At 39.7% G+C, this 15,391-nt stretch overlaps 1 protein-coding gene across 3 annotated transcripts in view; it reads right to left on the bottom strand.

Moving 5' to 3' along the window:
• Window positions 1-9,990: 9,990 nt before the first annotated feature.
• Window positions 9,991-15,391, bottom strand: part of LOC105466506 (Rho GTPase activating protein 42) — a 312,048-nt gene continuing 306,647 nt past the window's right edge. For all 3 annotated transcript variants that reach the window (XM_071075500.1, XM_071075501.1, XM_071075502.1), the window contains one exon: window positions 9,991-15,246. In XM_071075500.1, the coding sequence (XP_070931601.1) occupies window positions 15,158-15,246 (89 nt within the window). In that variant the 3' untranslated portion in view covers window positions 9,991-15,157. The remainder of the gene's footprint in view (window positions 15,247-15,391) is intronic.

The raw sequence follows: 15,391 nt of genomic DNA, 5'->3' as shown, positions 1-15,391 counted from the left end.
ACACTTTTGGTCAATAGAGGGTAGAGAAGGGACAATAACCAGATGAGATATACCTGGCCCAGTGGCACTCACCTAAGCAGTCCTAGCAAACCAGCTGTCACCCTCTAATTTTCCCGCCACAAATGGTCAGCCCCAACTCATACCCTCTAGGAAGTTTTTGGCAACCAGTATGCTGTGTATCTTGTGGTAGTCGTGCCCTCTCCAATAAAGTGTGTATGTCAGCCCTCAAGGGGTTCATTAAGTTACTAGTCCCCTGGTACTTTCCCTTTGCCCTAGGATAGCAGCTGCTTTCACCATTGCTATTCCTGTGTTCCTTAGAATTCTCTGTTAAGGGCTGAGCACAGTGACTCACACCTGTAATCCCAACACTTTAGGAGGCAGAGGCGGGCAGATCACCTGAGGTCAGGGATTCGAGGCCAGCCAGGCCAACATGGTGAAGCCCTGTCTCTACTAAAAATACAAAAATTAGCCGGGCATAGTGGCATGTACCTGTAGTCATAGCTACTTGGGAGGCTGAGGCAGGAGAATTGCTTGAACCCAGGAGGCAGAGGTTACAGTGAGCTGACATCGTGCTACTGCACTCTGCCTGGGCAACAGACTGAGACTCTGTCTCAAAAAATATATACATATATATATATGTGTGTGCATATGTGTGTGTGTGTGTGTGTATAATTCTGTTAAGCTCTTTAGTAGCTGATCACCTTTTAGTAGTTAATAAACCTTTATATTAATTTTAACCTGTTCTAATTACTGGTGTGATTTCTGTCTTCCAGCTAGACAGTGATTGCTGTACCATGTTTAAGTATTTAAGGATGACCTTCTTACTCCTATTTTACTTAGAGTTATTTTAGCACTGGCCACCAATCAAACAAAAGCCCGAGAAGCAGGTACAATAGACAGAATAATGGCATACTGAAGATGTTCACCACCTAATCCCTGGAGTTTGTGGCTATATTACCTTACATGGCAAAAGGTATAAAGCAGATAGGATTAAAGATTCTGAGATGGAAAGATTATATTGGATTATCCAAATGAACCCTATATAATCACAAGGGGTCTTTATAAGAGGCAGAAGGGTATATCAGAGTAGGAGCTGTGATGACAAAGCAGAGGCTGGAGTGATTCAAGAAAGGCCATGAGCCAAGGAATGCAGGTGGCCCCTAGAAGCAGGGAAAAGGCAAGGAAACAGATTCACTCCTTAGAGCTTCCAGAAGGAAGGCAACCCCACCCACACTTTGATTTTAAGACTTTGATCTCCAGAACTGTAAGTTCATAAATCTGTATTGTTTTAAGCTATTACATTTATAGTAACTTGTTACACCAGCATCAGAAATTAATACAGATTTGGTACCTGGAAGTGAAGTTCTGCTGCGACAAATACCTAAAAGTGTGAATGTTGCTTTGGAATTGGGCAGTGGGCAGAGAGCGGAAACATGTTAAGGAACACAAGAAAAAGGCTTCTATAACCTTGACCAGCCTGTTAATAGAAATATGGATGTTAAGGGTTCTGCTGCCAAGGGTTCTGAAAGAGGTGAGGGGCACATTAGAGAAAATGTGTGTTGCCGTAGAGAATACCTAAATCTTAACATAATGTTAGTAGAAATATAAACATTACAGGCGTTGCTGGTGAGGACTCAGGAGGAAATGAGGAACTTGTTCCTGGAAACTAGAGGAAAGGGGATTCTCATTCTATAGTGGCAGACAACTTGGCAGAATTGTGTCCCACGGTTAAGTGGACAGCAGAACTTGTAAGCAATGAGCTTGAATATGTGTCTGAGATTTCCGAGCAAAGTGTTCAATGTGCACCCTCGTTCCTTTTGGCTCCTTATAGTAAAATGTGAAAGGAAAGGAACAGATGGAGGGAAGGAGACAGTGACAGAGGCAGGGGTCATCAGAGAGAGAGAGAGATCTGAAGATGCTATGCTGCTGGCTTGACGGTAGAGGAAGCGGCGGTTGTCACGGAACATGGGCAGCCTCTAGAAGCTGGAAAAGGCAAGGAAACAGATTCTCTTCCAGAATCTTGAAAAGAATAGAGCCCTCAGATACCTGTGAGATACTGAAGAAAGATCAGCAATGCAGGCCCTGGGGAAGTATCGAAGCTGAAAGAAGGAGCTAAAAGTAAGTGGTGTAGTGAGCAGCTGGAATCGGTTGGTAAACTTGCTGATGTGGACTGACCCGGTCAGAGCTATTCCTCTTTCTGGTAGCTCTGCAGAGCACTAGCAGCAATGCTTAGAGATCCATTGCTTAATTCCTCCCATACAGGCAAGGGTTTTTACCTGGGTTCTAAGGATGGACTTTAGGGGAGGGGTCCGTAAAATGCAAAAAGAAGTAAGCATCTTGATTTTAGTCCCTTGAAACTAATTTCAGGCCTCCACAACTGTAAGATGCTAAACTTGTGTTGTTTGCAGCTACTGTTTGTGGTGATTTGTTACAGCAGTGATAGAAAACTAATACACCTGGTAAATACCATCTCATGGAATTCCCATAGTAACCTTCTGAGGAAGGTATCATTTTCATATGGAATTTAGGCACAGAGGTTAATTAACTTGCCCAAAGTCACATGGCAAGTAGCAGAGCTGGGATATGAACCCAGAGCCTCTAATTCTAGAGCTTGCATCCTTAATTAAACGAGGTACTTTAGAAACATACCCAGGAGGGGGGTCTGCAGCAGGTAAGACGTACCTTGAGTAGCAGGAAAGGCCGGGCAAAGCTTGGCAGCTTAACTTACTCCACAATCCCATAGCTTTGTGTCGTGCATTACCCAATATTCCTTGGCTAGGGTGAAGGCAGGCCTGCCCCTGAACTCCCGGAAAGGTCCAGGATGGGAGAGACGATGATGGAGCCCTCTTGAGATGCAATAGCCAGAAAAAATCCTTTCTGGCAGATGGAGTTCTTGGGTTCACAAAGCAGAAGAAAATCAATCTGCTCGGCCTCGAGGCCACAACCCCGGGCCGGAGAGCAGTCTGAGAAGTAGTGTATAAATGCTATGCAACCCCACAGGCTCTCCCAGCTCAAATTTCCCCGTGGTAAGTATTGTAGTCTCGTCGGGTATTCCCTCATCACAAGAATAGGCACCATCTGTAGGCTCGCCTGAACTTTTAAGCTGAGTCTGCTGAGCCTCGTTGCTTTCTCAGCCTGATGTTGGAAGGATTAAGTTGTCTCCAAGCTAAACTCCACTCCTACTTTCCACAGAGCGGACACTTGCTTCTGACGGACATTCCAGCCACAGCCTTTAGCCACTCTGTATGCAGCAGTCACTTGGTGCTTTTTAGTGTGGTGGGCAGGTGGGTCAAATGTGGGGTGCTTTTTGAGAATTGATCAAAACTATGGAGGCTTCGCTGGAAAGGAATATGCATCTAGAGACTCAAAGCACCTAGTATTTAATGGAGGGAATTCCCAGACCTCCCTAAGGTCCATCTTTGGAACCCAAGTTAAAGCCCCTGATTTTATGAAAGGAATTAAGCAATTAATCTCTAAGCATTGCTGCCTGTGCTCTCCAGAGCTCCTAAAAAGAGGAATAGCTCTGGCCAGGTCAGCCCACATCACCAAACTTACTAATTCTAACCACTCACTATGCCCCCTTCCTTTTCTTCAGCTGCTTTCTCAGCTCTGGTACCTTCTTCACTGCCTGCATTGCTGATCCTTCCTTAGCACCCTTACAGACATCTGAGCCACATTTGAATCCCCTAAATTATCCATTCAGAACAGTGGCCATGTCATGTCACCTTGACCTTTGAAATGAGTCATTTTCTTGAACTGGCTTTGTTCATTTCTTGGGTCAATGCAACATTGTCTCCTCAGCCCTCCTACAGTGCCCAAAACACGCTCACCCTCACACTTGTCCCCCATCCAGTGTTCTTAACGGCAAATCTGATGGCATCAGTATCCTCCCTAAACTCTCCCTGCCTTCTCAGATTGGCCCTCATGCTGCCAATGGGCTCATTTTTACCTCATCCCATCCTGCCACGCTCACAGGCCAACATGCTTCAGCAAGCAGTCAAACCCCTGGTCATTCCAAATTAGATTTAATCCGTCAGAAACTGTTGAAATCAGTGGGTCTTTGCTGCCTTCGTTTTCTATTGGTGTTCTGTCCTTCAGGGTCTAGTTAGGATGGTTCCTTTTGGGTGTGAAACCTTCTCTAATCCTTTCTTTCCTCTCTGAACTTGGGTTACTGTGTGCCCTTTTATACTTTGTGCCTCTATCATACCTCATTTGTACTATTGATACATAGATGTACATATTTTCAGGGTACATGTGATATTTTGACATATTCATATAATGTGTAAGGATCAAATCAGGGAAAACATTATTTTTTATGCTGGGAAGACTCTTCTAGCTGGAATGATTCTCTTCTGGCTATTTGAAAAATACGATAGGTTATTGTTAACTGTAGTCATCCTAAAATATGTTAATAGGTACAAAAATAAATGTACTGTTGTCTTTAACTTACATATCTGTCTCCCTCATTGAGCTATGAACTTTTCAGGCACAAAAACCATGTCTAATTTTTAAGTTATTAACAACCAGAACAGTGTTTGGCACTATGTTGGTTGAAAGAATAAACGCAGCTCATCCCAACTCTCCCTTCACCCACTCTATCCCCTCCCTCTCCCCAGTCTCTCTATTAGCCTCTTCTCCTGTGTGATGTGGAATCCCCCGTCTTGGGTGGGATTGCTCCTTTTGGCTTTGGGGTCTTATTCCTGTTGGTTTTCCACTTCTGCCAAAATTTGGTTGGCTGATAACATCATCCACCCAGGTAAAATCATCCACTCCTCTTTCTCTGTATCCTACTTATCTTTTCCATCATTTCTGCTATTTCCCAGGTTCAGAATAGTGCCCTGTCTCAGGATCCTAATCACCCAATGCTTAATCTTTTTAGCATTTTATAGTATTATATTTTATTGATCTGTACATGTTACCACAATAAACCATGGATCTCTTCAAAAGAGGAAATATATCTAACTTTCTCAGGATCTCCAATGACTTGAATAGGTCCTACACAATAATTTTCATGTGTTCAGATGCCTACTGAATTTTTCTATTCTGTGCAATTTTGACAAGCGGTCATCTAGACCCACTCAAACACTCCCTGTGATTGAAAGCTGTTTCCTGAGTTCCGTTTGTGGAAGACTTGGCAATATAATTATGTTTTTGAACCTAAATCTCAATTGTTGTGACTTCTCCCAGCGACCTTTGGCTTTTGGAGTAGTTAGACATATCTTGCCCTCAAACATCAAAAACTTGCCCTCAGATAGCCCCAAAGAACTTGTTCATAGTTCTGCTAAACCTGTGCTTCTCAAACCTCATTGTTTATACATATCATCTGGGGAGCTTGTTAAAATGCAGATTCCAATTCAGGTCTGAAATTCTGCAACTAAATAGCTTTTAAGAGGTCGAAAGGTCAGTCAGTAATGACGCTCAGGTCTAACACATTTTCACATGATAAGGTTCTCACCATCTTCGTCTTTCTTCTGGAGAAGGTCGAGTTTGCCAAATACCTCTTTCAAGTGTGGTAGCCAAAGCTTACCATACTCCACTAGGTGTAGTAAAGAGATGGTTCAATGAAAAGAGTACTTACTGGGTTTCAAGCCAGAACACCTGGATTTGAGTCTAACCTCTACCATATACCAATGATGTGACAATGAATAAGTCAGATAAATTCACCTGCCAGAGCCTTAGTTTTCTTTCCTGGAAAAATAAAAAGAGCAGAAGAGACATCCAGTGACAGTGTCTGGTAGTTGGAAGGACCAGAGTTTGCTGTGACACAGTGCATGGGAAACAGTTGATTAATGACTATGTATCATATACACTGGAGGCATTGATTTCTTTCAATGAAGCTTAAAATTTCACTTCTTCTGTTAGCATTTGCATCAGAAAGCTGCACACTCAAACCCCTAAGTCTTTAATAATTGAGTAACACCTACTAGTTGCAAGGCACTGGACTAGACCTTTCATGCCTGTTTTCTGAAATTTTTGTATATCCCCTCCCCGCAAAAAAGTTCTTCATTATAACAGCCAAGGTGAGCTGGGTCTTACTTACCTTTTGCCTTCCTGTTCCATGTGTACCCTCCAGGAAAGTTATCCTTTATCAAAGGATATCCTTTCTAAATAAACTTTTCAAAGATCAAACCCTCTGAGAAGCTGCTGTCTCCACAGATCCACAAACTGGTAGCAGATTACAGAGGAGATAAGAGCTCACCATTCTGCTGAAACTGTGTTAATATGGTCTTCAACTTCCTAATTAGTACAATGAGAGGCTTGGACTAAATTATTTGGTAACCTTGCTCTGAAAAGCTCTAAGCGTTCCATGGAGATGCCAGAGCTGTGGACCTGGCCGGGTGCGGTGGCTCACGCCTGTAATCTCAGCACTTTGGGTGGCTGAGGTGGGCGGATCACTTGAGGTCAGGAGTTCAAGATCAGCCTGGCCAACATGAGGAAACCCCGTGTCTACTAAAAATACAAAAATTAGCTGGGTGTAGTGGTGCACACCTGTAAGGGGGTGCTGAGGCAGAAGAATTGCTTGAAGCCAGGAGGGGGAGGTTGCAGTGAGCCGAGATGGTGCCACTGCACTCCAGCCTGGGTGACAGAGTGAGACTGGCTCAAAAACAAACAAACAAACAAAAAAACGCATCTGTGGACCTGCGTGGGTGAAGGGCAGACATATTTCAGCACACGTGAAGGCACTGAGGCTAGCAGCTTGACTCATATTTTTAACGTATCGGGTTCCAAGTAAGATTTATTTGAAGAAAATGATTCTGCTCCAGTTGCTCCAAAAATACATTTGAAAGCTATTTGAATTGGGTAATTGCAAACTCAACTTATGACACATTCTTTGAAAAAAAAAAAAAAAAGGTCTGTAAATCTGTGATATGATGAATATAAACATCTATGAGGATTAGAAATACATATTTTTGTTTTCCTCCCTCTAGCACAGGCTGATCCAAAGAATCCTTTTCAGCAGACTGGCTCCTGGCATTTGGAAAGGTGGAATATTCCAGATAACTTATTTCTGTCAACAAATAGAGTCTAGCTGAATGCTATGCTTGGCTCATTTACCCCAAATACCCAGAAACAGCATTTGCAAGCATGTCAACCAGTATTTTGGGGATTTGCATTCCCCAGGGTATCTTATTCGAAAAAGATTCAAATGTCTTTATATATCACCCATGTTCTTAGCTATAGCCCCCTCCTTTTTCCCCTAATAGCAAGAATTGTCATGTTAGAAACTTGAAAAGAATTTTGTCTTCTCAGTTTTGGGCTATACACAATTTCAAAGTTAACAACACAACTTATTTGGCTCAAAAACTTCAACTGTAAGTTTAATATAGCTTAATTTTCCAAATTTGGAATTTTTTTAATGGTTTAGAAAATTGAGTTCTTCAACATCACCCCCAAATTATTCAGCTCAATCAAGTGTTGCTAGGTCTGGTAATGACAGAAGAAAATCTGTTTCACCTCTGCCCTTAAGACATGTTCACGTGTGTAGAGGGTTGTTTACTCCATTAACATATAAATAACTCCAGAGTAGATCCATATATTCATGGATGTTGAAGAATGATCCCACTGTTCCTGGGAGAATTGACACAGACACAAAAACACATGCCCACAACCGTATTCTTTCAATTATTAAAGGGTTTACAATGAATGCTCTTTTGCTAATGAATTTGTTCATTTAATGAAAGGGGCTTACTTTACTGTGTCTCTGTATGCTCAACTCTGTTCTAGTCTGAGATTGAGTGATGAATAGAAGATGTATCTTGCACATGCAGATCAAAATTTAATGGGGAACAAGTGAAAATGTTTAATTCTTTAATAAGTCACTTAAATTGGCAAAATGATATAAGTATCCCCAGCTCATGTATTGTTTTTTGGATAGTTTTGTTACCTTGTTTTTTAAACTATTAACTAAAGTTTAGACCTTATTTGGACATCACCAGCTTATCTAGTAGTAGTAGTAGTAGTAGTAGTAGTAGTAGTAGTAGTAAGATGGAATTTCACTCTTTTTGCCCAGGCTGGAGGGCAATGGTGCAATCTCGGCTCACTGCAACCTCTGCCTCCACGGTTCAAGCGATTCTCCTGCCTCAGCCTCCTGAATAGCTGGGATTACAGGCATGTACCACCACGCCCGGCTAATTTTTTATTTTTAGTAGAGACGGGGTTTCACCATGTTGGCCAGGTTGGTCTTGAACGCCTCACCTCAGGTGATCCACCCGCCTCGGCCTCCCAAAGTGCTGGGGTTACAGGAGTGAGGCACCACGCCCAGCTATTACTGTCTCCTTTCTGTTCCTGGATCCAGTCCAGGGTTCCACATTGCATTTAGTTGCCCTGTCTCCCAAGTCTCCTCTGATCTGTGACATTTGCTCAGTATTTACCTATTTTTCATGAGCTCCACAGTCTTGAAGAGTACTAGGCTTAGATCTATTCTATAGAATGTCCTCAATCTGGGCTTATCTGATGTTTTTCTAATGGTTACACTGGAATTATGGGTTTGGGGAAAGAAAACCACAGAGGGGAAGTGCTCTTCACATCACATATTATGGGGTTCAAGTCAACCACATGATATCAGTGATATTGTCTTTTTTTTTTTTGAGACAGAGTCTCGCTCTGTCACCCAGGCTGGAGTGCAGTGGTGCGATCTCGGCTCACTGCAAGCTCCGCCTCCCGGGTTCACGCCATTCTCCTACCTCAGCCTCCTGAGTAGCTGGGACTACAGGCGCCCATCACCACGCCTGGCTAGTTTTTTTTTTTTTTTTTTTCAGTAGAGACGGGGTTTCACCGTGTTGGCCAGGATGGTCTCGATCTCCTGACCTTGTGATCCGCCCGCCTCAGCCTCCCAAAGTGCTGGGATTACAGGCGTGAGCCACCACGCCCGGCCCTGATATTAAGTTTTACCACTTGGTTAAGACAGTGGCTACTAGGTTTCTTTTCTGTAAAGTTATGACAGTTTTCCATACTCTAAATTTTGGAAATGAGATACTAAATCTAGCTCACCTTTAAGCAGGAGAGGATTAAATTCTACCTGCTAGAGGGAAAAGTAACTATAACTCCAATTATGATTTGGAATATTTTTCTAAAGATTTGTCTCTTCTCCCTCGTTTTTTTACATAAATAAAATTTATTGTCATTGATATCCATGTGGATTCATGGATATTCATTTTGTACTTTGTTTTATAAGCCAATCATTCAATACTGCATTATTTTGTTGCTCAAATCATTCTAGCTTTGGCCACTGGAAGCTAATTCATTTTTAATTCTAAAATATCAGTTATAGGGGATTCCAGGCCAACATTTTTAACCAACATTCTTAAACAGTAGCTCATCTACAATAATCTATAATATCTAACCTAATAGTCCATTCCTGCTTAACTATACTGGCGTTAACATTAATCCTTATAACTTACCAGGTGTTGTGTCATCACTTTATCTCTTTTCCTCTGATATTGATGAAAACTACAACCTATGTGAGCAAGTCAGGTTGTCCAATGGTCAACCTGTGAGGCTTAGTTTTGGCAAAGTGATTTGCTGCACTCCGATAGTCTATGGAGCAATGCAAAAGAAATACACGATTCTCTTTTTTTGATGCAGTGAAACAAAGTTTTACCTAGAAGTCAAGTCATGACCAAGAGGGTCATAAAACTAATAAAAATGGATGGGAAGAATTTGTACGCTGATATTTCATTCATAGTACACTTGGAAACTTTTACAAACATATATTTTCAGGTAAGCTTGTGTGCTTGTTCTATTTAGTATTTTGCATATCACCCATTTCCCTCTCCCCTTGGTGGATATCTGCATTATTAATAGGTTATCAACATTAACATTTTCCAAAGCTTGCAGAATACCAATTTGTGAGGAGAAGGTCACCAAATTCTGCTATGATTTAGCCATATCAAAGTGATCACTCACAGTACCAGAAACCTTGTTTTTTCTCTACATAAAGCCAAGAGGATTGCCCTCCAACACAGTGGGTCTTCAAGTACAAAGACTAAATTAAAATGTGCTTACAAAGTTTATTTTTAAAGTAATTTAAAACACAGTGTAACCATACATTAAAAATATTGTGGCAATTCAGATTAGGAATAAACATGAAGTTATTTACATGTTGGCACATGTACGTGTGTATATATACACAAAGTGCAGATAAATACAGAAATACTACAAAATAAACAAAAAATTCAATGATAATTTATGGACAATCACTTTTATATTTATTACTTAATTTGTCATGTTAATGACTGCAAAGAAGCTCCTAGTACTGAAATATAATATCTAAACATCTGACTTTTATATAAACTACAGTACCTCAAATTTTAACAGTATATAAATAGGATTCTGAATTAAAAACCCAGGTGTCTTCCCTGCCAAATTCCCTATTTGTTAAGGTTTCAGCTCAGAAATCAAGGACTCTGAAAATCCCAACCTTTGTTACGTGGTGGTATCTTGGATTTTAAGTATAAACCATGAGCAGACAGTGTTCTTAGACCAGTTCTTGTGGGGATCATTCTCTGCAAAAAGGAGGCAGTTGAGGGTACACTGACAGATATAAAACCTCAAAAATGCTGCCATATAGAGATTAAAAGTGTGCATTTTATATATATATATGTATATGTAGCCATATATTTTTATATAAAATGCATTTTTATATAAAATGCACATTTTTAATCTATAAAACTGAGTAAATTCAAGGCAAAATTGAGTTGCTGTCAACTCTGGATGCAAAAACACCATGGGAAACACTGGGGAAAGATGGCAGATGGTCCAAAGGGGAGAAAGTGGTTAGCCTACTGAGGAGGTTTCGACACCTTCAGCCCCTGCCTCCTCCAACACTTTAGTTTCCCAAGTAGCCCTGTACACAAGCATCTTGAATGGTGGAGAATCTTTATGATGGCAATAAATGAAAATGATCTCCACCTTTTGGGACTCTTCAGTAAGTGCACAGACTCCATTTCTCTACACAGCACCAAGAAAAATTCACACTGAACTTGGCATCTCTCTCATGAATGCCAAGAGGTAAAGGAATGACGGGCTGGGCTCCCTAAACCATAGAATACCTTTTAAACATTGGTCTAGGACATGCAGATCAATTTTCTGCCAATGGCTTACTGTGAATGCTGTCAACATTCTTATGTAAGACTCTTTATTTAAAACAGTGAGTGCAGCTGCCCTCAAAAAATAAAAAATCCAATTTATTGATTTGATCCTCTAAAAATCCACATCATTCATAAACCTGAGTTTTCCGAAGGTTATTACCAAGTGGAACCGGCACATTTTGAAGCAGGGGGATAATGGTGACAATGAGGGATACAGTGTATGTGTTCAGGAAATTGAGACTAGTTGATGAATACTCGATATTTGTATCTGTGAATCAACAGGAGACAGGCAGGACACAGACTGTTCAGAAAATTATCTTTGTTTCTTAAAAGTGTTTTGATTTTGGAAGGTTAACAAAAAAGGGTAGGAGGCAAAGTTAAATAGCAATGTCTACCCTATGGGGAAACCTTTAGTCAAGAGGGAAGTAACTTCTGGACAAGAGTCAAGCCTCCGTTCTTTTTCGTGAACTGACCAGGAGATATGATTTCAGGGTCCTACGCAGTGATGTGAGGTCATGCTAGCAGCTGTGAATTACAAATGTATCACAAAACCAAAGAACAAAATCTGTTCCCTAAATTGGTCTGCCTCTGGCTTTAGTGAAAGTATAAGTCTAGCTGGGGTTCTAAATGCTAAATAAAGCATCCTGAATACATAATTTAACGTATTAGTACAATTTGAAATGGCTTGAGGGAAAGCTCTGAGAGACTCTTCTCAACCGAAACCACATGAATAATGCCCTTTTTGACACAGACCAGAAGAATGGTGCTAGGAGTGAGAAGGTGAGCAGGGTACACCAGATTATGGTAAGAAATCTGTTTGCCTCACAACATAGTGAATTTTTAAGAAGGATGCCACATTATATAAAGCTAATTATCATAGAATAATAATAAAAGTCATATGTATCTTTATTTTTCCTACTTGGAAACCTAGATAATTTGGGGTTTTAAGGCACACTTTTTTTCCCCCACTATCTCTGAAAACAGTCAGCAGACAAATCATTGTTGAGAAACCTGGTTGTGTTCATGCAAGTTACAAAGCACAGGCAACCCACGCAACAAGCAAAACCACTCACATCAAACAAGGAGAAATGCGCTTCCTCATACTTCATGAACGTTACAGGAATACGAAGATGATTTTACTCTTCAGATATTTACACATAACACAACAGAAAAATCCTTCAGTTAACTAGTTTCCATAAACTTGGTAGCGTTATGGCAAAACAAAAGAGTCATCTGTGAAATACATAAATGTTTTGTACTGAGGGATATTTTCACATAACACAGGAGATGATGAACTTAAATTTAGACCCCCTCAATCTCATTGTCATACTGATTATACTGTAAGCAGTGACTGGGATGCACAGGTTGCATGTTTCGAAGGTATGGATGTGGCAATTCTAATGTATCTTCACATTGTTTCTGAAAAGCTAAGGTTTTGTTATTGAACTACTATTAGAAGTTGAATGTGATCCTCTTCCAATGTCTGGCATTGCCTTCTTGTGGAATTAACGTTCTGTGTGATTTAGAGTACATGTCCTGACTTTCTCAATGCTCATAAATACCTTATCTGTAGGAAACTTACTTTAAGGGAAAAGCAGCTTCCGCCTATCTCCAGTATATGGCCATGACTTGCTTACACATATAATCCATTATGAAAGAAAAAGAGCCATCCTCACAAATCTGGAAGATTAAAACTTCAAGCACAAGCACAACTTGAATCAGTGCTTCTGTAGCTTGTTTCAGAAAAGGGACCATAGCCAGTACTGTGGCTGCAACATATATGTCTTGCCATCAGATACAGGAGTTAGGCTTCATATCCACATCCTATGCAGTAAAAAAGCTTTAAACCTGAATGGAACATCCGTAGAATTAGCTTTCGACAACTCAGAAGCAGGAACACTTTGGTCTGTGTTCGAATAAAATGAAGGCTGAGATTTTCTTTATGCAGCAGCAGGAGGAGTAGGATTCTGAATCTCTCTTTGGAGTCAAGTTGTCTTTGAAAGAAAACCAATTTGCTTTTAAGAGATTCTAATCTAGCAGGATACCAGATGATGGCAAGCATGCTTAAACCAAGGGTGCCGTATAGACTAAGGGACTGGTACATTGGAAATTACCTTCTGTTCCAGCAGAGGGCAATTAGAGTGTCAGCAATGCTGTTATTACTACTAAGGTCACCAAGGACCTAGACCTAGCAGATCCAGCAACACACGGTATTACAGTGTACAGAGGTCAACAGTGAGAGGTAAAAGAAAAAGATAGTCTTTTATCAAACTTTTACATTACATTGCTAATTTTTATTACAGAATACTTTTCATTCTTTTATTTTGATTCACTGATATTTATTCCTGATTCTGACTCTGCCAACGGTTATTCTCTCTACTTGTTAATTCTAATCTTATTCTTTTTATTTGTAAAAGCATAACTTTTCTGAGGCATAGTTGTGTGTGTATATGCATATTTAACCTACTAATTCTAGAAACATTAATTTAAAGTAGAAGAGATCGAGATTACAGATTATAATCGCATGTAAAGAGTTTTATACAGTGAATACCTGAGAGTCTGCACAGTGGGGAACTCTGAAGTAATATGATGTAAGTAATATGAAGTAAGATGTCAAGAACAAGCAGGTCAGGACTGTGGCACTCAAAGGTCAGGTAACCAGCTTTTCAGGATCTTGAGAAGAAAGGCTCTTTGCCACATATAGATATTATATTTATAGAAATAATATATTAGAATTATTGAAATAGAAATATAGAATTAATGGTTCGTGCATGACCAGATGCTGATATATATATAAGTGGACAGTAAATATCTATTACTATGCTCTACAAATTGACTGAAATTGCTAATAAAGACTGTAAACTAAAAGGCACAGAAGAAAATCATGGACAGATTTTATTTCTGCTAAAGATCACAAAACAATTTCAACCTCTGTGGTTCAAAATAATTTAAGGATCTTGTACCTTTGTGTTTATTTTCTGTTTCAACTAAGGATAGACTTCAGAAGGCATAGTTTCCCTTCTAACATTTTCAAACATCTTTTTCATTTGTAGGAGAACATTTCAAAAGTCCAAATTAAATTATCATTAACATACTTTGACACTTTACAATCTTCCAAGTGGAAGTGAAGTTGTACGCCTTGATACTCTAGTTTTACAGTTTTCCCATGATTGGTAAATATTCTTCTGTGATGTCACTACAATGCTACTGGTAGAAAATATGTGCATATAATTTATCAGTATATTTTAATGTAAAATTTTATAAAACTCTCAAAGTTATGAAGATAGTTTTATACACCCTCTAAACTAGGGGTCAGCAAACTATAACCCATGAGCCAAATTTAACCCACCACAAAAATATTTGCTATCAGGCCTTTACAGAAAAAGTTCGCTGATCCCTGTGCTAAACCAATGGAAGGTGTCTGGAATTATGGACAGATTGTTTACAGTGGAGTCAGTGTATGACTTAATTTTACTTGCTTTATAGATACCATATACATTATTGCTTTTGAATATTATCATCTACTTGGAAAACAAATAAAGTTATATTAAAGACTTACATCCTTGAAATGTTTAGGACCAGCAAAACAATCATATATAAAAGCAGTATATTTCTAAGAAAAAAAAAACAATAAATGAACAATTTAAATTACATTTTTAACTAACAATTTCAGAGATCCTCAGAGAACGCCAGGCAGTAAAGGACAGATCTCAAAATCCATATAGCAGATTCTGGTTTCCAAATTTCTGGGATATAGTATTTAATATAGTATTTGAAACTCTACAATTGCTATGGAAGAGACATTGTGGAGAGTTACATATTATCCAAAAATACATTTTTCAGAAGCAAGATATTTTAAAGTAAGAAACCAACCAAAAAAGAATGGCCAACGATTTAAATCTTTTTTTCCATTAATAAGGAGCTACATAGTCTGCTGGTGAAGAACTTGATAGAAATGGACTGTTTTCACTTAGTGGGCTGATCCCTGTGTATCTGTGTCAGATAAAATCATAGCACTTATTCGTTACCATGGATACCATGAAGATACTGCCATCCACTAAATCGTATTAGAGGAAGACAACATAATTTTCTGGAACTAGTCCCGTTTTGCCTTCATAAGTTGCCTTTAACCATCCTGGTTCCACTGATGGGTACACTGGCAAAATAAACAAATAAATAGCACTCGGTCAACATTTGTGTCAAATAATTATATAAACAGATGGGTTAAAGTCCCACATCAGATTGTACGCACACAGTCAGTCCTCAATATCTGTGGGAGATTAGTTCCAGGACCCCTTGTG

The sequence above is a fragment of the Macaca nemestrina genome, chromosome 12 (genome assembly GCF_043159975.1).
Source record: "Macaca nemestrina isolate mMacNem1 chromosome 12, mMacNem.hap1, whole genome shotgun sequence".
In the NCBI taxonomy this organism is placed as follows: domain Eukaryota; kingdom Metazoa; phylum Chordata; class Mammalia; order Primates; family Cercopithecidae; genus Macaca; species Macaca nemestrina.
The sequence above is the reverse complement of the archived record's forward strand: the minus strand, read 5'-3'. Positions and strand labels throughout refer to the sequence as shown.